We start from the raw sequence: 20,420 nt of genomic DNA on the forward strand, positions 1-20,420 counted from the left end.
TATGGCTGCGGAGACTCAAGCTTCAGGGCCAAGTGGTGGTTCATAGTGTAGGTGTCCAAGTGGGTAGTACACGGAAATTTCTTTATAATTCATGTGTATTTGATATTATGTTTTGTAAAGTAAATGTCTCTGATACTCAAATCAAATAATACAAATATCCCCCACCCCTTTCCATGGTCCCCCATCATTCATTTCCTCCAGGCATACTTTCTGGGCCTTCCCTGGAGGATAAATCTTGAGTGGAGGTCTCTCGAGACAGGGTCCTCTTAAATACAGAGGCTTGTGGGGATATTATATTTCCAGTCTCCCCAAGTCTTTGCTAATTAAAATGGCTTTAAGAACTTGTACATTGTGAACACAGAGACACCACCCTCACCTGTGTGCATGTGAGTTACTCTGAGCTTGAAGATGGCTGGACCCTTCCACTGATGGCTTTTTAAAGATCTCTGCCAGTGAACTTCTCAGAGGGACATCTATAAACATAGTTAATTAAAGTATGAAATCATAATTCATGGAGACAGAATTTTTTCTATCTGGCAAGCCCTACTTGCTTTTAACTTTACTTATAGGAAGAAAACACTAAGCTTTAAATGAATTCCTTAAGAGCAGCTGCCTCTAAAATGACCATCACAGAAGGTCAGGGAGGGAGGTCTTTATCACCTTTAAAGGTGTTAATTTTTAAATATTATTTTATTGTTTCAAAATAAAATACTACTCCACTCCCCCTTCAATTCACTGCCTCCCGCCCTTCCTGTCACCTCACATTGTGCTGTCTCAGACCCATGACCTTTTTCTTTGTTACATACTGCCTTAAATTCTTAGTTGCTGTTACCTATATGTGTGTGTGTGTATATATATTTTATATTTTATATATATATATACATATATATGTATATATATATATGTATATATGTATATATATGTTACATATAAGTAGAGCCTGCTCAGTCCCTATAATGTTACTTGCATGTGTATGTTTTTAGGGCTGAACCTCTTGGTATTGGATGACCAGTCAGGGTTTCCCCATGCCTGGGTTACCTGTAAGTGTTGTATCTTTTTAAGAAAGTTAGAGTTCCCTTCTCAATTTTCTTAAATATTTGTGATTCATTTAACACAAAATGATTGGATTTGTTTGGGGGCTTCTCTAATATGAAGAGAAGATGATAGTTTCTTCCAAATATCTCCTTGTACAACTGAGAGATGGAGGCGCAGTTGCCCTGGGGAACTGTGGCTGTTGAGAACCATTTGAGTTTGTCAGCCTACAAACCTGTCTTGAGCCCCTCTCGAGCTCCCTAATCTGACCTTGAGGTCCCCTTCAAAGTCCAGCTCTTTACAAGTCAGTAGGTTATGAGTTCTGAATGAACCACTTTTGGAGAAGCACTCAGTTACAGTAGAATTGGGGTTTCCTTTGTGGGTTATTAACCATCTCTTGAAGCCTTTCAAAGCAGTTGAGTTGCTTAAGATTTGAATGTCACAATGTAATGTGCTACCTTTGACTTAAGAAGGGGCTGTGAGCATTAAAAAGCCCAGGCTGGACCCTTCTTAAAGGACCTAAATCACAACTGTCAGCATGATTTAAAGAGACTGTTCTGCAAAATCTCATGAGAAATAAAATTTTACTTCATCTAATGCCTTTGTCACAATTTTAAAGAGGAAAGTTTTCTGTTATATACTCTTGACCTTATATCCAGAGGATTTTCTCTAAAGCTATCCTTTGTTTAACTAGAAAGCTGATCTGAGTTCTTTGCTGGATGACGATAAGCTGTTCAATTAACTGTGAAAGTCATCAGATGCACTGCTATGTTCAGGTACAAAGGACTCTGTAGACTTTTCCCATCTGAGACTACAGCATATGGAAGAGGGTGTTATGTACTACCACACTCTGAGTTCAAGTCTTACCCAGGGTACTTAACTGTTACTTCCTCTGGGTCAGTAAATCCCTCCCACTCCCAGGTCTGTGAATAAATACGACCTCTTCTGTTCTGGGTAGTTTCTTTCAAAAGCTTGCTAAGGGAGCTAGAGAGTCACATTCCTACTCCCCAGGGTAGAATGAGAAACCAAGGAACACAGTTGGCTTCCAGCTAGCTGCTCTGCCAGGTAGAGGCAGGCCACACTTAGGAGCTGCTGTGTCTCAGGTGGGATGCCATGAAGCAGTGGAGCCTATTCCCTCAGAGCAACTTCAGAATTCCTAAGGGTTCACAAACTGACTCCAGTTGGTGATTTTTGCTGATTCTAACCAGCTTTCTGCCAGAGTTTCCACTGACACATTATAACCATGAGTCAGAGACATAGTAGGAGAGCACCTTAGACACATTTATACTTCACAGGACTCCAGATGAAAGCCGCCTGACGTGGATGTCAAACCTTCCATCCACCTGACTGTCCACAGATACTTGCCATGTGAGCATGTATCTGCCACAACAACGTCACATAAAAAGAACATAGATTTCCTGAAGAGTAAAGTGCATTCTGGAAAGACAGGGAAAGACTCTCACTTTTTTTCAGTTACACCAACTCCCTTGAAAACTAGGTAGCAACAACAGGAACAGCAAGGTGAATGGGAAGCTCCCCCCGCCCCGACCCGACCCCACTCCCCCACCCAAATACTTTAGTAGGGAGTCTGCTGATTTCTAGTGGGCTACAGCTTAGCCTGCACCAGGCTGTGAATTCTGGGCTTTGCTTTCTAGGCAACTTGTACACATTGTAAATCCCGAGTACAAGCACACACCAAAACTGAATAAAGGGACAAAATGTGTAATGAAAGAACTTATTCAGTACAGCTCTTGGCAACTGTAGCACTACCTGCCTGTGTGGAGACTGGTGGGCACTCCTAGGACATGGAGACAGCAGAGCTGTCAGTAGCCTCCCTTACTGTAAAGTGACTAGGATTTCTGCAGTGCAGGCACACTCTGCAGAGAAGGTGTCTGCTGAAGGAGCATTGTCTTGTTTCTTTAAGTAGCTCTGCGTCAAAAATCCTTAGCTGTTGGACCTCTTGCTGGCAAGCAGCAAGCTTAGTCTATGAAGCTATCCTGGATGCTGGGTTTCTGGTCATTCCCACTCACCTTTTCTAGAAGATGCTGGCTTTCAGAGGCTTCTTCTCATGGAATACAGGTTATATCTGGCTGGGCATGACCTTGTTAGACCAAGGCACCTCTGGAATTCACGTGGAGAACTGACCCATTAAAGGATTGAAAGAGGGGTCACCATGGACTCCCTAGATAGACAGGAGTCAGAGGGATCAGCTGTGGTTGTGTATCTATGAACTAAAAACATTTAATATAGAATATCACAGGACGGTTGCCTGGGGTCCACCAGACTACTCTGTGCTATTGGAGTCTTGCTCTTCAGAAACAGATAAAGATTAAAAAAAAAAAAAAGATGGCCTGTGGAGAAGGGGCATTAAGTTGAATTTGTTTTGACAGAGTTCAGGGATCTGAGGATTAAGTAGCCCTCAGCTTCTAGCATTTGCCCCTCCAGCCATGCCAGCTGCTCGGATTATGGCTCCTGAGGGAAAGAATGAGGTATCTTCCATCTTTACATCAACTTGTATGTCCAGAGGAGGTTTATAAGTTACTCAGCTCAGGCACTGGTTGCCCCCGCCCCCAACCACCACCCTCTCCCTTAGCCTCCCTCTTGTAGAGTCCTCCACTGTCTTATAAGCTCCACAGACCAGTGTAGTGTCAGTCAGAGCTGGCAACAAAGAAATATTGATCTAACAACAAAGAAATATAGCCCACCCTACAGTTCAATTATTGAAGCATTTACCTGGAAGCAGCCATTTCCTTTTGGCAGGAGATACAAAACAGGAACCGGCAGACACCGTGTCTGAGTTGCCACACCATAAGACATGGGTGGGAATCAACTTATGGCCACGTAGGCTACAGGAAACGTGGGGTGCCACCCATTCCTTTTACTACATTGATATTTTGTGAGTTTAAACCCAAAGGTTCTGGGCTCCTCCCAAATTTAGCCAGCTTTAACATGCACACATGTGCTGGCAAAACAAAGCATTAATTATTAAATTATAATTAATATTAAATTATTAAAAAATAAAACTTTAGAAAATAGGTAGTGACATAAAATTTTGGTGTTGCCAAATGCTGATTGTGTATAATATATCTGGGGCCCTTGGGAGTGGGTGTGCTCTGGGGAGACACTTAAGAAAAAGACAGCCACTGGGCTATGAGCTTACCATATGTGTTGAATTGAACTCAGCTCTTCTGCATTTAATGAAGACTTCAGCCTTTAGGGGTAAATAAAACATTACTAAACAGAGATGGCTGAATATGTCTTACTGGCTGTAGTAATTAAAGCCATGAAAAAAGGTGGTGGGGTTATGTTACTGATTAACTCCTAGATTTGATCAAGACACAGTTGCCAGTGGCGCTTTGTTTCATGTTTGGCCTGTTAGGTTAACGCCCTGTGCCTGGTTGTGGTGCTCTGTTGAGCAGCAGACCTCCTTCTGTCCCACCCCTCAACCCAGCAAAGTTCTCAGCTACTAGAGCTGAGTCTGAAATCACCCATAAAGCAGCATGCGTGCAAGCAAGCAAGTTCCCTTATAGGAAGAATCTGATGGATTCAGGTCCCTGGGAATGAGACATTGTACATTATCTTTTTTCTCCTGTTTTGAGCCAGAAGCTAAGGTTGGTCTTGGCAATAGAGGTACTTAGATGTATCAGTTTCTTATGGCTGCTGTAACAAAGCACCACAAAGTTAGAAGTTTAAAACATTGTGTTACAATATCAGGAAGTCAAAAGTCCAAGTAAGCCTCTGTAGGTTAATGGACTATGGGTGGGGCTGCTTTCCTTTGAGTTGAGGCAGGAGGGAGCCACTTCCTTGCCTCTTACAGCTTTCATGGATTTCTTTGAGCCTCCACCTCTTCCTCCATCTTCAAAAACAGCTTGGTTAGGCTGGCCTCTCAGGTTCTTTCTCCTCATCTTTTTTTGCTAATAAAGGCCCTTATCAGGCTGCCTTGATAGTTGAGGCTACTCTGCTCTAATCAGCAAGGTTAGTTGATGTGCAGTCTTAATCCCGTCTCTGACTTCATTGCCTCTTCACTTCAGAGAATCACAGAATTTCCTGGTCGACATCTTGCTGCCCACCACAGTGAAACATCTATGAAAAAGCAAAGGCAGTGAGTTAGAAAGCTGCACAGCTGATGCTGGCAGACAGTGTCTAGTGTCAGAGAAAAGTAATGTGTGTATACATGCGCATGTAAACAAATAGGAGAAAAGGCCCGGGCCTTGTTAATGTAGTGGGGATTTCTACATTGCTACCTAACCTGTCAGATCAGTGTCAGACATGCTAGCTACTCAGAAAGGAGAAATTTTAAGTGACATATAAATACTTTATAATTTTGGTTAAGGGAAATTGACCTTCCTGCTCAAAAGAACAATCTAATTATAGTTGTATTGATTTGTGAATAATTGTTTGTCTTGTATATTTCTTACAGTATATACTTTTTAACACTTTTCAGGGAAAGCTCCATTACAATATTTTTTTAAACGCACAAGCCTTTGTTCAAGGACCCATCTTTGAACTTTCCATGGTGAGACCGCTGTGTACACGTGCTTATATATTCAGCTGCTTTGCTTTCCCTTCTCTCCAGGTCATCTCTTTACAGACCTTGGGTAACACGTGTCCCAGGCCACAAAGTGGCTCCAGGGACACTGGGGTAGCCTGTGAGCTGTGAGTCGCAGTCATCATTTGCACACGGTGGAGCTGTATCCCTTAAGCTGTCAGCAGACTCCCTGGAAGCACCCCTGAAATAGACATGACATTTGCCTGTAACGGCTGAGAAATTAATGGTGTAGGTTTGTAAGTGCAGTGTCTTTGATTTCTCTTTTAAGTTGGACTATTTTCACTTTTCATCATTTAGTTGCTAAGAATAACTGCTAATGGGCCCAGATGGAAACCTTGATCCTACTAGGAGACAATTTACATTACCTCAACACTGTGCTGGGTGAGAGGCTGAGGAGAGAAGACATCCCAGGTTTCCTGGAGCTCAGGAAATCCCATCAGATGCAATTGCCACAGGATAGTTATTAGCTGGTGAAATAGGAGAGCTGCCGACTGAAATGACTGAGGATAAAACCCAGAATACCAGAGTTGTGCCTTGCTGGGTAAGACTGCTAAGAGCTGACCGTTCCTGCACTGATTCTGGAGTCCTGCCATAGCAAACACCTGGGGTTGAGGCCCTAGGGAGCCTGGAAAGGGGAGGGACCTGGCTTAAAGGTGCTGCGTGCCGGACGCTCCCGTCTAAGAGTGTGGCTGTGCGGGCGGGGGTGGGGGGTGGGGAGGCAGGCCTTTGTGCGCTCATACCCAGAACCAAAGTGAGTCTTCAGACCCACAAAGGCAGGTGTTATCTCTACATTGGAATGTTGGGTTTTGCCTCAGCCCCAGTTCCCTGATCGGTGGTCTGTGTCAGTGTAGGAGCTGTGCTGCCCCGAAGAAGGCCGGCAGGTTCCAGAGGCGGGGCCTGGCGACCTGATACACGAAGACTCTGTTTGAGGTGCTCCCACTTTCGGGTGCTCCACAGCGGCGTCCTACTCTAGCAGGATCACTGGCTTCTATTTTTTGTCCTGCACTCTCCGCAGTGCTTAAACGGGATGACTGGGAGATGCAGGTAGCCAAGGGTGGGGGGTGGGGGAAGGGAAGGAGCGAGCGCGAGCTCGCGTGCTGGACCTTCGAGGGAAGTCCCGGTCCATTCTTTTAAAAAATTTAAAAGTTGCCTGGACGAACGCGTCTGGTTTGACTTCCATCAAGGGAAGTAAAACTTATTTTTTAAATAGCTTGAACAGATAACACTCATACCGTTGAGATGCTCCTGCATCGCAGTGAGACTCCCCTAGGGACTGGACCCGAAGCTTACTCTTAATTAACGGTGAGAGTTCAATCTCCAACAGACTTTTGCTTTTAAAATCAAACCCTGAGCTTTGGCGCAAGGCTGCTTAAAGTCAACCTTTACAGGAACATAAAGGTTCCTGGGGAGTTCTGTAGAGCTTCTAGCCCTTGTCTCTTTGCTGTGATTTATATTTTTTGCTTTTTCAAACTGAAAACTACTTTGAGGAATTATGATTTTTAATGATCCTTGTTATTTAAAATAGTAACATTCTTAATAAAGAAAAGTGTTCTGTCTTGTACAAAAGGAAATTGATTTAGCCAAAACTTTAGTTTCTAAATCTTGACTGAAGAATTTGGAAAAGATGAATTTAGGGGGAAATATTTTTCTCTAAAGGGGTCTCCCTGACTTAGTTGTCCACTGTTTATTTGGCCTAGAGAGCAGCTGTTTGAGAGTTCTTTCTGTATTTTTATTTCCCAGGCTCCTGGTTTTTGGTATTAAAGCTTTGAGCTGAGTTAGATACGCCGATTTTGGTTTGCATTTGTTTTAATGATTTCTTTATACTGTTTAATCTAGAAATTACTTGTGTTTTTGTTTTTTGTCTGCTTGCTTGCATTTTTTTTTAAAAAAAGACTCAAAATGATTGCTACAGTTAAGGTTTAAGTTGTGTTTAGCTGCTAAACAAAAATGGTGTTTTGTAAGAAAATAAAATGCTGTGTTAATTTTCCATAGTCTTGGGCTGTTAGACTATGAACCCCTCATCTGAAACTGGAATATACCCTAGTGAAAGCCTAGAATGAGACGGAAACCGTAATGAACTAAAATTTAAAAAATTTTAAAGTCTATTGTGGGTGGGTTATACTGAAAGACTTGTATAACATATTTGTGCCAGGTTGTTTAGTGTCAAGGGTCTTATTTCTTCCTCCCAGACAGTAGTTCATTGCCTGAAACTTAAAAGTAAAATAAAAGCACTTCTCACAGATTTACCCTGTAAGCTTGGGGACAGTTCTAAATAGATGCAGATGACTTACATCAAACCAATACTGGCAGGTAACATGCACCAGGCAGCTATTTTTCTAAGCATATTTGATGAGCCTGGTTCTAGTCTCTGAAATTCCACTCAGCATCTAAAACTGGAGTGAAATTGTAATACTTAAAATTGTAAATGGGATTCTGCCAGATGCATTTTGCTTGTTTGGGGGGGGGGGGAAATCCTCATGGTTTTGTTTGCAACATTATCTTCAAATCCCCGCTTCTCCATCCTGGTATGTAACTGTGCTCGCAGTTTGAAGAAGCAGCGCTAGGAACAGTGGTGGAGTGATTCTCTTGGGCCAGTGGTGTGTCCTGGGAGTGTTCCTCATCAGAGCTGCTGGCAAACCCAGGAAACTTATTCTGGCATCCCTTTCCCGTCCTCTTTCAGGTAACTGTTCTTAATGATTTGCTGTGAGAGGTCGGCAGCCGCCCCACCCCCACACTCCTAATTAGCAATTATGCAGATTGTTTACTAGAAACCGGCTGCGCAGCTTATTCCTCTTCTGCCCTCCCTTCTAGTCCTGCAGGTCGCCTCCAGGTGACCCAGGAGCATTTTATTCCGAGGGAAAAACCAGACTGTTTTTCAACCGTTGCTTTTTCATCCCGGTTATAGCTGGAAAGAGCGTCACGGAAGTGTTCATGGGACTCTACTTTGCTGGAGGTTAAGCCCAGTGTAATGAGGGGGCCTCACTTTAGTGAATTGGAGGAAAAGTGCCATGCTAAGCCCGCCTTTGTTTCCATTTGAATCACAGGCTGTACTGGGACTCATCTGTGTCTTGTGTAAGTGCCGGGTGGGAAGCGAACATCTAATTAGTGGAATTGTGGGGGGCGGGGCTGTCAAGGCGGGGCAGCCTTGTGGATTGGCTAGCTCAGAGGGGGCGGGGCGAACGTCCCTTATCAGCCAGAGCATGCAGGTGCAGGTCCCTGGTCAAGGTAAGGAGGCCACGACTCCCTTGGCTGCCCCTACACCCTGTCCGGGACTTTGTTGATTTGCTCTCCCTTGCTGAGGGCGTTTCTACTCAGAGTGCGTTCCAGGACATCGGGATGAGGGCGTTTCTACTCAGAGTGCATTCCAGGGCTTCGGGATTATAGTTTCTGGCTGGTCCTGGAGAAAAGATCCGCAAAGAGACACCCTGCCCTGCGGCGGAGAAAGCTTGAAGGACACTCCAGCAGAAAAACAGCGACACAGTGGCTGGTTCTGGCTTTGTCCGGGAATGTTCAACAGGTTAAGTTGAGGTTCTAGACAACTACGCATCCTGGCTCTGCTCAGATGGGAACCCAGATCAGAGCAGAGGCCGCACTCTCTTTTGACTTTGACGGCTTTTTTTTTTTTTTTTTTTGCGTCGCCCTGCAGTGCACAGTGTGTTCGATGTATTTCTGCCTCAGCCGCGGTTATTCCTCGCAAAGGTCTGAGTTAAGAAGCGAAACTGGAAATGAGCCGGGGAAATGGTTCTCAGCTTGTGGCGCATTAAAGTGAGTGATTATAAAGTGAGTGATTTCAGGGTCTCCTCACGTTGAGGGACCTGCAGCCTCCTCTTTTTTCAGGTTATTTTGAGTGTTATTTGTTTTCGTTGACACTTTATAATTGAACACATTTGGGGGTGGGCTGTGGTGTATTGATTCATGTATTGTGTAAACTAGAGTCCCGCCTGACCTTGGAATAATGACCGTTTTAGTTGACTTGTTAACAGCAAAGTGATGGTAAGAAATGGGAGTGTGTGCCATGGTGCCTCGTTTTTAAAGTTTCTCTTTTAAAAATTCAGTTGTGTAATTTAATTATGTAGGAAAATTTTTTCTTAAGAAGGAAACCTAACTTAATTTCTTTCTCTTTAGAAAAAAATAAAAAAGTTGGTAGGTTCCAGGATAATTCATACAGATTCTTTAGGTGCTGAGGGGGAAGGAAGGTCTCTCTAGCATTTTCTCCTAGAGATGAAATAATCGGAACACGCAGAATGCATTAACACTTAAAACAAGTCCAGAGTTTTCTAAATGGGCCCATTGTACCCATGCAAAGTGAAACACAAACTGGCCAGAAGCTGAGCAGGTTTATTTTTTTGAAATTTTTAGCTGTGACTTGTTGCCCTTGCGATTTTAGGCAGCAGCTGTCTTGAGGTCACTAGCGTACATGCCAGTTCCTGAGGAAGAACCCTTAGAGCCTCAGACCCACACCCCACTATGGATTGTGCATTCCACAGCAGCACAAAGGCTTCCTGACTTTGCTAGCCCGGGCTTTGTGGTTGCAGGCCATACCTGCCCTGCATCCAGCCTGGAACTCACAATAGACCTCAGACCTGAGCATCTGGGGCCATTCTTAGGCTTCCTGTACTGGGGGTGGCTTCTGTACTTTTGCCAGTGTTTATGACTTGCTTGGTCACTGTGTGAGGGGCATGGCTTTGGGTAGGGAGACTTGATGAGGTAGCTGTCCCATCTGCTGCATGTACATCTGCAAATAGCAGCTTCTACCTTACACCAAGTGCTCACCCGGCACAGCCTCCATACCCTTTAGGTTTGCAGAAGATGAGGCCTAAAGGCCCAAAGCCCCTTTCTGTGTTTTTTTTTTTTTTTTCTGAAGTTGTTCACTTCTTTCCCTTGCATGAATATTCTTAGTTTTTCAGAGTCAATCCAAGGTATAAAATGCTCACACTGGAATCCCAGAGTGTCAAAGATGGAGTCAAGCATGACTCCCCTGCCTCACATACCTCAATATAAAGTGAAACTGCCACACTAGGTAGCAGCTGGACAGTGATACCTGACAAGCATTTTATTCAATAACAACCACATGCTTTGTTTTTTTTTTTTAGCCGTAATTCATGTAGTAAGATTTGGCCCCCTCTTTTAATACCCTGCTGTTTGTCTGTAGTTGCGGTTGGCTGTACGTATATTAATGATATAGAAGAAACTAACTGACAAATTATAGACTATCCCAGAATCTGTGGGTAGTGTAGATTCAGAAAGACAGAAGAACATTAGGGAAAAAACCTGGTCAGAAAGATATTTATGTTGTACAGTTCCTTCTGTGAAGAAGAAAGACCAGAGCCAGGGGTGAGGGGACATTATTTTTTGACTTCAGATGAACAGCTAAGAGTGAAATTGATTTCGAAACTGTCTCAAAATGATCGTACCACACCTGAGTGTGTGAGGAGCACCACTCTGAGCAGTGACTTCTCTGGGCTTTTGTTGCCTTTCTCACCCTTCTTGTTATGAGCATGTTTTTGTGGCTTTGTTTTTTACATTGAATTTTAATCGTTGTTAGCAAATTTAACAAAAGAGGCCAGGCTCATTGGTCTTCATACAGTAGTCCAGTTTCTTCATGTGGGCCCTCATCTTCAGTAAGCCTGGTCCACTTCATCTGAGACATCGGCGTGGCCCCCGTACAGTGCTGATAAAACCTTTAGGTCAGAACATTTGAATTTGAATTCTTTGAATTTGTTCTACTGTAGAACAAATCTTCTGTTCTGAACTTTTGCCTGCAGCTTGTACATCTGCTCTCAATAGATTCATTCACACCATTAAATTGTTTATTGATGGCTCTTCTTGCAGACATTGTCACCCTGTTACTCCATCTTGCCATGTTGGACTCTGAATTCATTTTAATCATTTGACTACAAAATCTGGGAGTAGGTGGACACATGAAACAGATGTGGTTTCAGTCTACCATAAGTTCCCTTAAGTATGTCCACTTTCATGACAGATGCTAAAATAGAGTTCTGTTTGAGCGTACTTTGTCCTGTTTAAACTAGAGAATTCTAGCTTTTGTGATACAACTTTGAAGATGGTGTTTTCTGTGGGAGGTGGGCTATTCTGCTCATGAGTACTCATGCAGAGGAGGCACGGCTTCTAGAGTGATTGCAGCTCCTGTTCATGAATATGAGTGCCTCAGTTCTTTCAGCTTTACAGGAGGCAGAGTTAACTGAACCAAACTCAGCCGAGAAGGATCTGTTGTCTGCTTAGTTATTTACTAAAAACAGCACATTTGTAACCTGTGGCTACACAAGTTATCTCACTTTGACACAGTAATGTCGGAAGATAGAGAAATATAAGAAAAATTGCTATGATTGAGTGAATTTATAGTTAACTATTTTTTTTTCATGGAGAAAAAAAATCAGACAATATTTGGTAACTTTCTTTAAATGCCAGAGCTTTGTGTGTATCTATAAGCATTTGGAAAACAGTATTCTTCCATTTTTAAATCTTTTTCCATTATTATATGTGTGCGCACATAATGTATATGTGGGCACCTGTGCCATGCGTCTTCCATATGGATGTGTAGATTGAACTCTGTTTGCCAGGCTTGCACAGCAAACACCTCCTTGCACAGAAGCAAGTTTTCTATTTAACAAGATTGTCACTGACCTACGGGTGAAAGTACCGAACCCAGCAAATACTGTTCCTGGTCATGAACATAGCAATTTTGCTGTTTGCCCCATTAGGGGAGCGGCATGTAGCTGGGCCTGCGTTTTGAAAGCTGCCAGTTGCCTTCCCAGCACTTCATTCACAGATGCAGCCGGAACTGCATAAGGTCTGTATACCTTCAGTATTTCATTAGGATTAAGAAAATATTTCAGGCTGAGGTATAGGCAGAAAAAAAGGAACGGGTGTATGGGTTACTCAAAACTGGACTGGACTCTTTCTAGGTCTTTAGAAATTTATTTTACTTGTTCTGGAAATGTGTCTTGATTGGTAGAGTACTTGGCCAGCATGTATGTGTATACACACAAATATCTGTGCATCCGTGTGCGCGCGTGTGCATACACACATACACATGAACACACACACACACACACACACACACGAACACATACCCAAGCCTGCACATTCCTTGCATGGTGGCACATGCTTATAATTTCAGAACTCCAGATGTGGAAGTAGGAACATCAGGTCACTATTATCTAGCCTTTGTTATACAGAAAGTTTCAAGCTAGCCTCGGCTACATGAGAACCTGTCTCAAAAGGAAGAAATGAGTATTTTACCCAAAATCAGCCATTTTCTACATTTTATGCTAACCTCTTCTCTCCACTGATAACCGTTCTCACCATCTCACCGTATCAGAAGCCCCTACCCCTTCTCTGTAATAGCTGCAATGTCCCTTCTGCGGCCGGCTCCAACAGTGTATTTTAACTCAGAACTAGCTGAAAGCTTTGATAATGGAAATGCATGTACTCCCTTGCTGGACTTTACCTTGTGATGAATGGATAACAAGAATCTAGAGTTAAGCCATCACTACTTGTAAATTAGAAGGTAATTTCATCAAAATCTGGACACAAGAAGTCAAAAGTGCTCTCTGATAACAGGAAAGCACCCTTCAGCAGGACAGAAGATGGCCTGAAGCACTCTGGGACTTCTTGTCTGAATCACTTCTCCCCAGAAGCATGAAGTGGTGGGAGTGTACCCCTCTGTGGGTCTGGCAGATTCTAGGCAGGCAGACACAAAAACCTCAAATGTCTCTTGTAAAATCCTTGGAAATTTTTTAATTTAAGCATTTAGCATGATTTAGTTTCTGAAATACACAATGGCATAAAATATTAGTAGACACTTGGTGGTAGGATCCAGCTGGCCCCGATGGTCTGGTTTCATGTAGTTCACGGAATATGCTTTATGTCACATTGCACGACGCATGGGTAATACTTCTAACAAAGGTTCAAATAATAACACGTTTGACAGTTTCTTGACTCTCCCACTTGGAAGCATGGTGACTTTGTGCCACAGCCTTCTTCTGCTCCCACCTGCTCTTAGCAGCTCTCGTGGGCTTTCGTCTTGTGATAGCAGTTTAGAAGTGCTGTGATCAAACAATAGCTTACAAGTTCACATATCATCTCAAGCTATTAGTAACGTGTCTCAAATATCTAACATCATGAATTCTGTGAATATTTGTTGCTGCAGTGGTCATTGCAAAATGTAGCTCTGAAGATGCTTGATAACCAACAGTAGCTGACGCTGCTAGAGGAGTTTGCCTGCCTGTTGGTTGAGTTCTATAGTTTGAAGAAAAAATATCTTCACCCTTCATTACTTGATAACCTGCATTTTTACCCTCAAAATAATCCAAACAAGATTCTCATTCAGTGTTCTATCTAGTCTTAGGTTTAGGCAGTTCTTTAAAACTTGATTAAAACAAAAAGCCATGCGGAGAAGTGTTTTTCTGCTGCCTATAGCAGCAGCGGCTGCGGCAGCGGTGGCAGCTGTTTCTCCTTACATTTCTAAAGCTTGGAAGGCACTTTAGTTCTGTCCGGAGGTCCTGCAGACATCACCCATGAACGCAGGCTTAATACGCCTACCCTGCCTGTTGTATGCATCCCAACAAGAAAGGAAGCCCTTTCCTGACAGGCAGAGAAGACCATGGCTTCCTCTGGCTTCTGTTTCTGTTTCTCTCTGGATCCTGAGGAAATAGAAGTTCCTGCTCTTGTTTGGGGAACTTCTCTCCATGATATCCTTATCTCATGCTACTAGCAAGAATCTTGTAAGTGAAAATTCACTCAATGGAGTTTTAAGTCTCAGAGCAGCCTGTCTTCCTTCCGTCCACCCGTGTCCCTCACCTGTAGCAAGCAGCTGTGGACTTGAGTGGGTGGTCTTCAGGCCTGCAGGGTAGTGGTTGTGCTTCCTGGAGAAGGTATCGAGAAATTTTCCAGATTCAGAGTGCCTTATAAAATGAAAGGTGTTTTATATCCGTGGGGTCACCCTTCACCTTCTGCGCGTGACTCTCAAAGGTCAGCGGCATTCTACCCTGGCCCCTGTTTGGGTTGAATTCCAGCCAACAAGTCTCCAGCCTACAGGAGAATTTGAGATTTTTTCTCCCTCCCCCATTTCTTCTGTTTTGTTCTGTGTAAACAGTTCCTGCCAAAGTAACATAGACAAATATAGCAGAGAATGCTTTTCTGGAAGATGCATGCTCCCAAAGCATTTTTTAACCATTTTTGGGAAGAATTGATCGTTCTGTGTGTTTCAGACAGACTGAAAGAGGCGGGGAGGCTGTTGCTATAATGGAAGTGACATCATACATTATTGCCCCATTGATCCGCTTTTAGTCTCCAGCCAGGATAAAAGGAAATGGCACCAGGGAGGAAGCATGCTTCATTTCGGCTCAGATCCCAGAGTGATAATGGGGTAATAATAGAACTCACGCCACTGTCAGTCTGTGGCTGCATTAGTCTCAGGCTCGCTCTGTCTGGAGCCGCACTGACTTCCTTCCCTGTGCAGCCGCTGCTGTGCGCCAGCTGGGCGGCCAGGGAGGGGCTCAAGGGCTCCCCTTGCCCTTCAAGGCATGGCAGCTGCAGTCCTGATGTTTGTGCCTGTGGAAGCTTCATGGTGAGACTTGTCAAGTCTGTGGCATTCTTAATCTGGGAGGTAAGCCTGCTCTTCTGCATTGTGTTGTGCTAATGGAAGAGAAAGTGGGGGCTGCAGTTTTGTGGATGGATTGTCCTCTGGGAGGGAGCTCAGAGTGATACTCATCCCTGCCCCCACCCACTCCCACCCCTGCCTCCTGTAAAGGCACCAGGGCTCCTAGAAGAGCCAGGGTTGGTTTTCTTTGTGCTTTTACTTGGATCAGGGTTGGGGGTTGGAAATTTCACATTTTCTCTCCAAGAAACTTTAAAACTGTTCAGTCTTGTTCCACTTTCCACAATTTTTAAATCGTGGGGGTGGGGGCAAATAAAGTTAACTTTTATCTTTGTATATTTCTTCAAAATTAACAACTATGAAATCTTCAGTGTTAATGGCAAGAATACAGACTTCCACAATCCTTAATAACGTTTGTACTTGATTGACTTCCTGTTATATCTTGTTTTGTGTGTTCGTTTGAGTAAGTTTTACAGGCCCGTGCCGTTGTTTTCACGTACCCATCTGATTTGGGCATCTCATAGTCTTATTTTGTCTTGAGTTTCCAAGGCAGATGCATTTTTTACAATACCCAGGCGTTCCCTATGTGGAAATAATAACATAGATCATTGTTTGTGACAAGAAAGAATTTTCTTTCTTTTTTCAACTGAATGGTGGGTACCGAGCTGTCAGTCTCTCAGCAAGGCTGGTCTTGTAATTTATCACGCTGGCTTCCCTGGGGCCTGATGTTCATAGACACAGGCTGTTTTTTCTTGATGACACCATAGTACAGCTGACACCGTCTGTGTCCCTTGCAATACCTCCATGATAGCACACAGTCTTAGAGTTATGTCAAAGTTCATTTGATTTCTCTGTGACTGGAAGAGGGACATTTCCCTGTGCCAGCTGCCAGGACAGCCGGATGCACAACACTGCCTCCCAGTACATTTGCAAGTACTTGAGATCTTTCAGTCACTTTGCGAACATTTATCGTGTATTATTTCTTTTCGGCTGTAGGGTGGCTTGACAGAGAGCAAATATGTATTTTACAAAGAGACGTTGATGCTATTAAAATATTTTTACTTTAACACATCCTCTTTTCAAGTCCGTAATCTTCTTTGTGATAAAATATTTACTTGTGAATGAATGCTAGTTTTATTATATGTGGCTGAAAACAGCGTTTGGCCACTGATTTGTCTTCTTCATTGTGTAGAGACTACATTTTCCCATGATTCAGAGAGCCAGGTGGCTGTGGGCTGTTTACTAACAGAGTGCTTTCTCGGAGTCCGTGCTATAAAGGCCAGACTAGCACAGATCTCCCCGAATTAGGGAGGAATGTTCAGCGTGGCTGTGCCTTCTGTCCTGGCTGCCTCTGAACAAGCCTGCTCTTGCACGAGGGAGTCTATACCCTGCTGAATGGAGGAGGATGGATTCCTCGGAGGGGTGTGTACCTTACTCTTTCCTGCCTTCTAATTAGAGCCAGATAAACTTAGGAAACGGCCCTAAAGGTTTGAATGCACATGTGCTCCCCCTCCAGCCTCCCTCCCATCTCAGTTGTCCATCTTAAGTCAGGGGGCTTAGCTGTAAATGTTTCCATTGCGTCAATTTTGTGACAACAAAAGCTTTCCATGATCCTTTTGATTCTGTTTGTGTGGGGTTGTGAGCTTTCTGCTTGGAAGAAAAACAGTACGTAGGTGTAGATCCACTTGGGCTCCCATGTAGCAGTTCTCAGACTTTTAAGCTGGAGTTGTGTTCAGTGACTGAACCCAGGAGAAATACTCATATTTAGGTTAGGCATATGGGTGACTTTAGCCACTGCCACAGCAAAACCAAGAGAAGCAGTTAGGTAACTTGAGGCTAAGGGGCCTTAGTTGGGGCCCGAGGGAAGACATTAGGCAGGAGGGTGTCTAGCTTGTGGCCTTTGGACAAAGCGTATATTTTAGGGCAGAAAGGAGAGGCAAGAGGAGAGAAGCTGAAAAGTTAATGGCTTTTGAGTAATAGAAATTGGCAATTAAAATCATGGTGTTCGTAGGCACCCTCTGATGACATAGTGTCAGCCTCCAGAAATTTGGTTTGATTATATGAATTTTCAGGCATAGCCAAGGCTGAAGGGCACCCAGTGTAGAGAATGTGGAGTTTGTATAAAGAGTTGTAAAGCCCTGATTTTTAGTATGAATCGTTTTCAATCAGTACAGGTGTATATCTAGTTTTCCCTCCACTCTGCTGTTGGAGTGAGATGGCCAGGCCAGGAGGCGCTCCCAGTAAGCACCCCAGCTGTCTGTAGTCACTTCCTTTTCTGTTTGTATCACATGCAGACTTCTCCCTCTCATTGTCCTTAGCTGCTGTCACACTGATTTGTGTATTAGGAATAGGAGTGTGAGTAACTGTGTGCTTAGGTGTGTGTGCTTTTTTGCTTGTCTGCAGCCTGTAAAGTGCACTGTAGTACCTTATACGCACAGATTATAAACAGACTGCTCATGAAGGGGAGAGGCTGTGAGCGGAGGCAGTTGTTACGATGTGTTTATTTTTCAGGGTTCTGCAGGTGCCTTGTAGGCCTAAGTGGATCAGAAAGAAATCTGAACCTACCTCTGCCTGGTTAACTCCTGTGAATTTGCCTAAAGTTGGGTGCCCTCCTGAGTCCTTGTTGAGCCAGAAACATTTCTTGGCATATGCATGCCATAAAGGCAAGGCCATCATGAGGCATGGTGACATTAAGACAAGTGTCATTTTAATCTTCTGTAAGCACATACCCAACATGTTAAACCAGGGATACAGCTTCACCAGACGCCAGGATACGACTCTTTAAGGCTGCAGGCAACCCTGATGTGTGAGGAAAGTCAGAAGGTGCTTTCTCCAATCTTCAAACATTAGGAGGGCCGGGTTTTCCTGGCCCTGAGGTTCTTGCTCAGAACCTTGGGATTAACTTCTTGATGCCTTCATGACATTTCAAGAACTGTTTCTTTTGTCCTCAGCTTTCTCCAGACCAAATCATCTTGCTTTTGGAGTGGCTCTTAGAGCAGAAGACCCTGAGCCCCCAGACACTGCAGTGTCTCCAGCAGACGTACCGTCTCCAGGAGCAGGATGCAGAGGTAACACAGCTGAAACTACTTGCCCCACTGATGGGAAGGCAGGGACCCACTGCAGCCCCAGCCTGTGAGCTGCTGCTGGCTATAGTATGACTGTAGTGTGCAGTATGTGCTTGCTTTAGGAGTCAGGGGCTGGGCTTCCAGCAACACTTCAGCAAGTGCCTGCTCTTCTCCAGGGCTCTCCTGTGGTGACTTTGTACGTGACATGGTTGGAGGCCTAAGTGTTCCATCCTACTACGTAAATGATAAAGACAGAGACACATCTCCCAAAGGCTTGAGCTACAGGGTGGAGTTTTTTGAATTAAGGCTTGGGCGGGTCATTCGTGCTCTGGTGGTGCCTCCTTTCCCTTGTTCATTAAGGAAACTCAGCTCAGATGTGTGGGAGCGGCTCAGCTGCATTCAGCTAGGACAAGAAAGAAGCCATGTGTAAAGGAAATGAAAAACGAATCTAGCAGCCGTGGTTTAAAAAGTAAAATTGGATGGTTGTGGTAATGCAGTATGATGTGAGCCTTAATATATTTTAGTTTATTAAGAACACAGAACAGATCCTAGATGGATTCCAGGTTTGAAAAAATATATAAAATCATAAATATTTAATGTATTTAATCATCATAAGAGAAAGTTCAAAGAGAAATGGTCTTTGACACAGAGCTCTGAAATGCAGAGAATATAAGAAACCTTAACTCTGAGCTATGTATGCGCTGCAGTTAGCACCTGGGGCGTTCAGACACTTAGCCCTCCTGAGTTGGGTGTGTACAGGTATGAGGTGCACATGGGACCAAGGGTGTGTTCAGGTGCTTGATACTCATTACAGTCTATTTTTGAACTTCTATCTTAGATCAGTTGGCTTATGTGAAATGTTATAGGAGCTTTCAGAGTCAGTAAAGTAGCTTACACTGACAAACAGTTCCATAGTAGCTCACTGGGAAGGTAGACTTTGTTACACATTTTACAAGTCCTTAGATTTGGGGGCAGTGGAAAGAAGTCCATAGGGAGACACTGGTACCCTTTACCACCTATGAATAGATCCAATTTGTTTGTTTCTGCCCCTAGCTCTTTTGTTTATCAGAGACTCCAAATGCCAGACTTATTTTTAATTAGTGTTTGAAAGACCTTGCTATTTATAGGCAAAGGGTTGTGTTTTGTCGGGGTTGGATCCCACTGGAGTTGAGGATCCTGCCAGCCTGGCTGGGTGGGAGGGTCAGAGCAGGTGCTGAACACCTGTCCCTTGATGCCAGGAAGCCATGAGGCTTCAATCCCCTTCTCCTCCCTCCTGCTGTCATGTCACATATCTTACAGCCTGATACAGTTACTGTGTATCGTTCCTTAAACCTTTGAGAAGGAAGTAGGCGTTTCCCTTTTCTGTAAATATCAAAAATTTTATCTTACTGCCCAAAGGCAGGGCACTTGATTCTGCTGTGATCCTTGGTACCCGGGTGGACTAAATGTATCCTGGCTTCCCTTACACACTCATGATCTGACTGTAGCATGACATCTTACACTTGATGTCTACACACTGAGAAAGAAATGGTGCACACGCAGGTCTAGTTCACCCTTAGGAAGCTCGCATTTGTCAGACAGTTGATTGAGTGAACAAGGTAGCCTCAGCCAAGAGCTATGAAGGGGTGATACATGGTGAAGAGGCACAGGGCAAACACCTCTAAACCAAGTATTCAAGAAAGGCCCCTCAGAAGAAGCAACATTGAAGACAAGAGGAGGTGCCTGCTCTGCAAGACCAGAAAGATGGATAGACTTAGATGCAGGATAGTGGCCAGCAAATGTTGCCTCAAAAGGACTGGAGATTTCATAGTTCAGGCCACGTGGTTTCTGCAGCAACTCTTCAACTTTGCTGTTGAGGCAAGCACATACAACAAAAAGCCCCACACCTGGAGACACATGGGTGAACACCGCTGTCGGCCCGGAAAGCTGTGATAAACTCACCTGGGTCTCTCAGTATAACCGGCCCTCCTCAGGACTCGCCAGCCCTGCTCCTGGTCACGTCTCAAGCATTGCACAGCTGTGACTCTTGCTAGGGCTGCAGATTGAGGAGCCTGCACTGGGGACTTCAAACCAAGCAGTGGCTTTGTGCTAGTGGTTCCACCATTGGTGTGGCTACAGCAGTTCCTTATGCTTATGGCTTTTCTTGTACTGA

At 44.0% G+C, this 20,420-nt stretch overlaps 1 protein-coding gene across 3 annotated transcripts in view; it reads left to right on the forward strand.

The window, feature by feature from the left end:
• Aopep (aminopeptidase O (putative)) overlaps positions 1-20,420 on the forward strand; it is a 298,386-nt gene that overhangs the window by 260,803 nt on the left and 17,163 nt on the right. For all 3 annotated transcript variants that reach the window (XR_003713119.1, XM_028781229.1, XM_028781230.1), the window contains exon 14: positions 18,155-18,271. Coding sequence is in view for 2 of the 3 variants with exons in the window: in XM_028781229.1 (XP_028637062.1) it covers positions 18,155-18,271 (117 nt within the window). In the remaining variant the exon portion in view is untranslated. The remainder of the gene's footprint in view (positions 1-18,154; positions 18,272-20,420) is intronic.

Source organism: Grammomys surdaster, unplaced genomic scaffold (genome assembly GCF_004785775.1).
Source record: "Grammomys surdaster isolate TR1022 unplaced genomic scaffold, NIH_TR_1.0 375, whole genome shotgun sequence".
Classification (NCBI taxonomy): Eukaryota; Metazoa; Chordata; class Mammalia; order Rodentia; family Muridae; genus Grammomys; species Grammomys surdaster.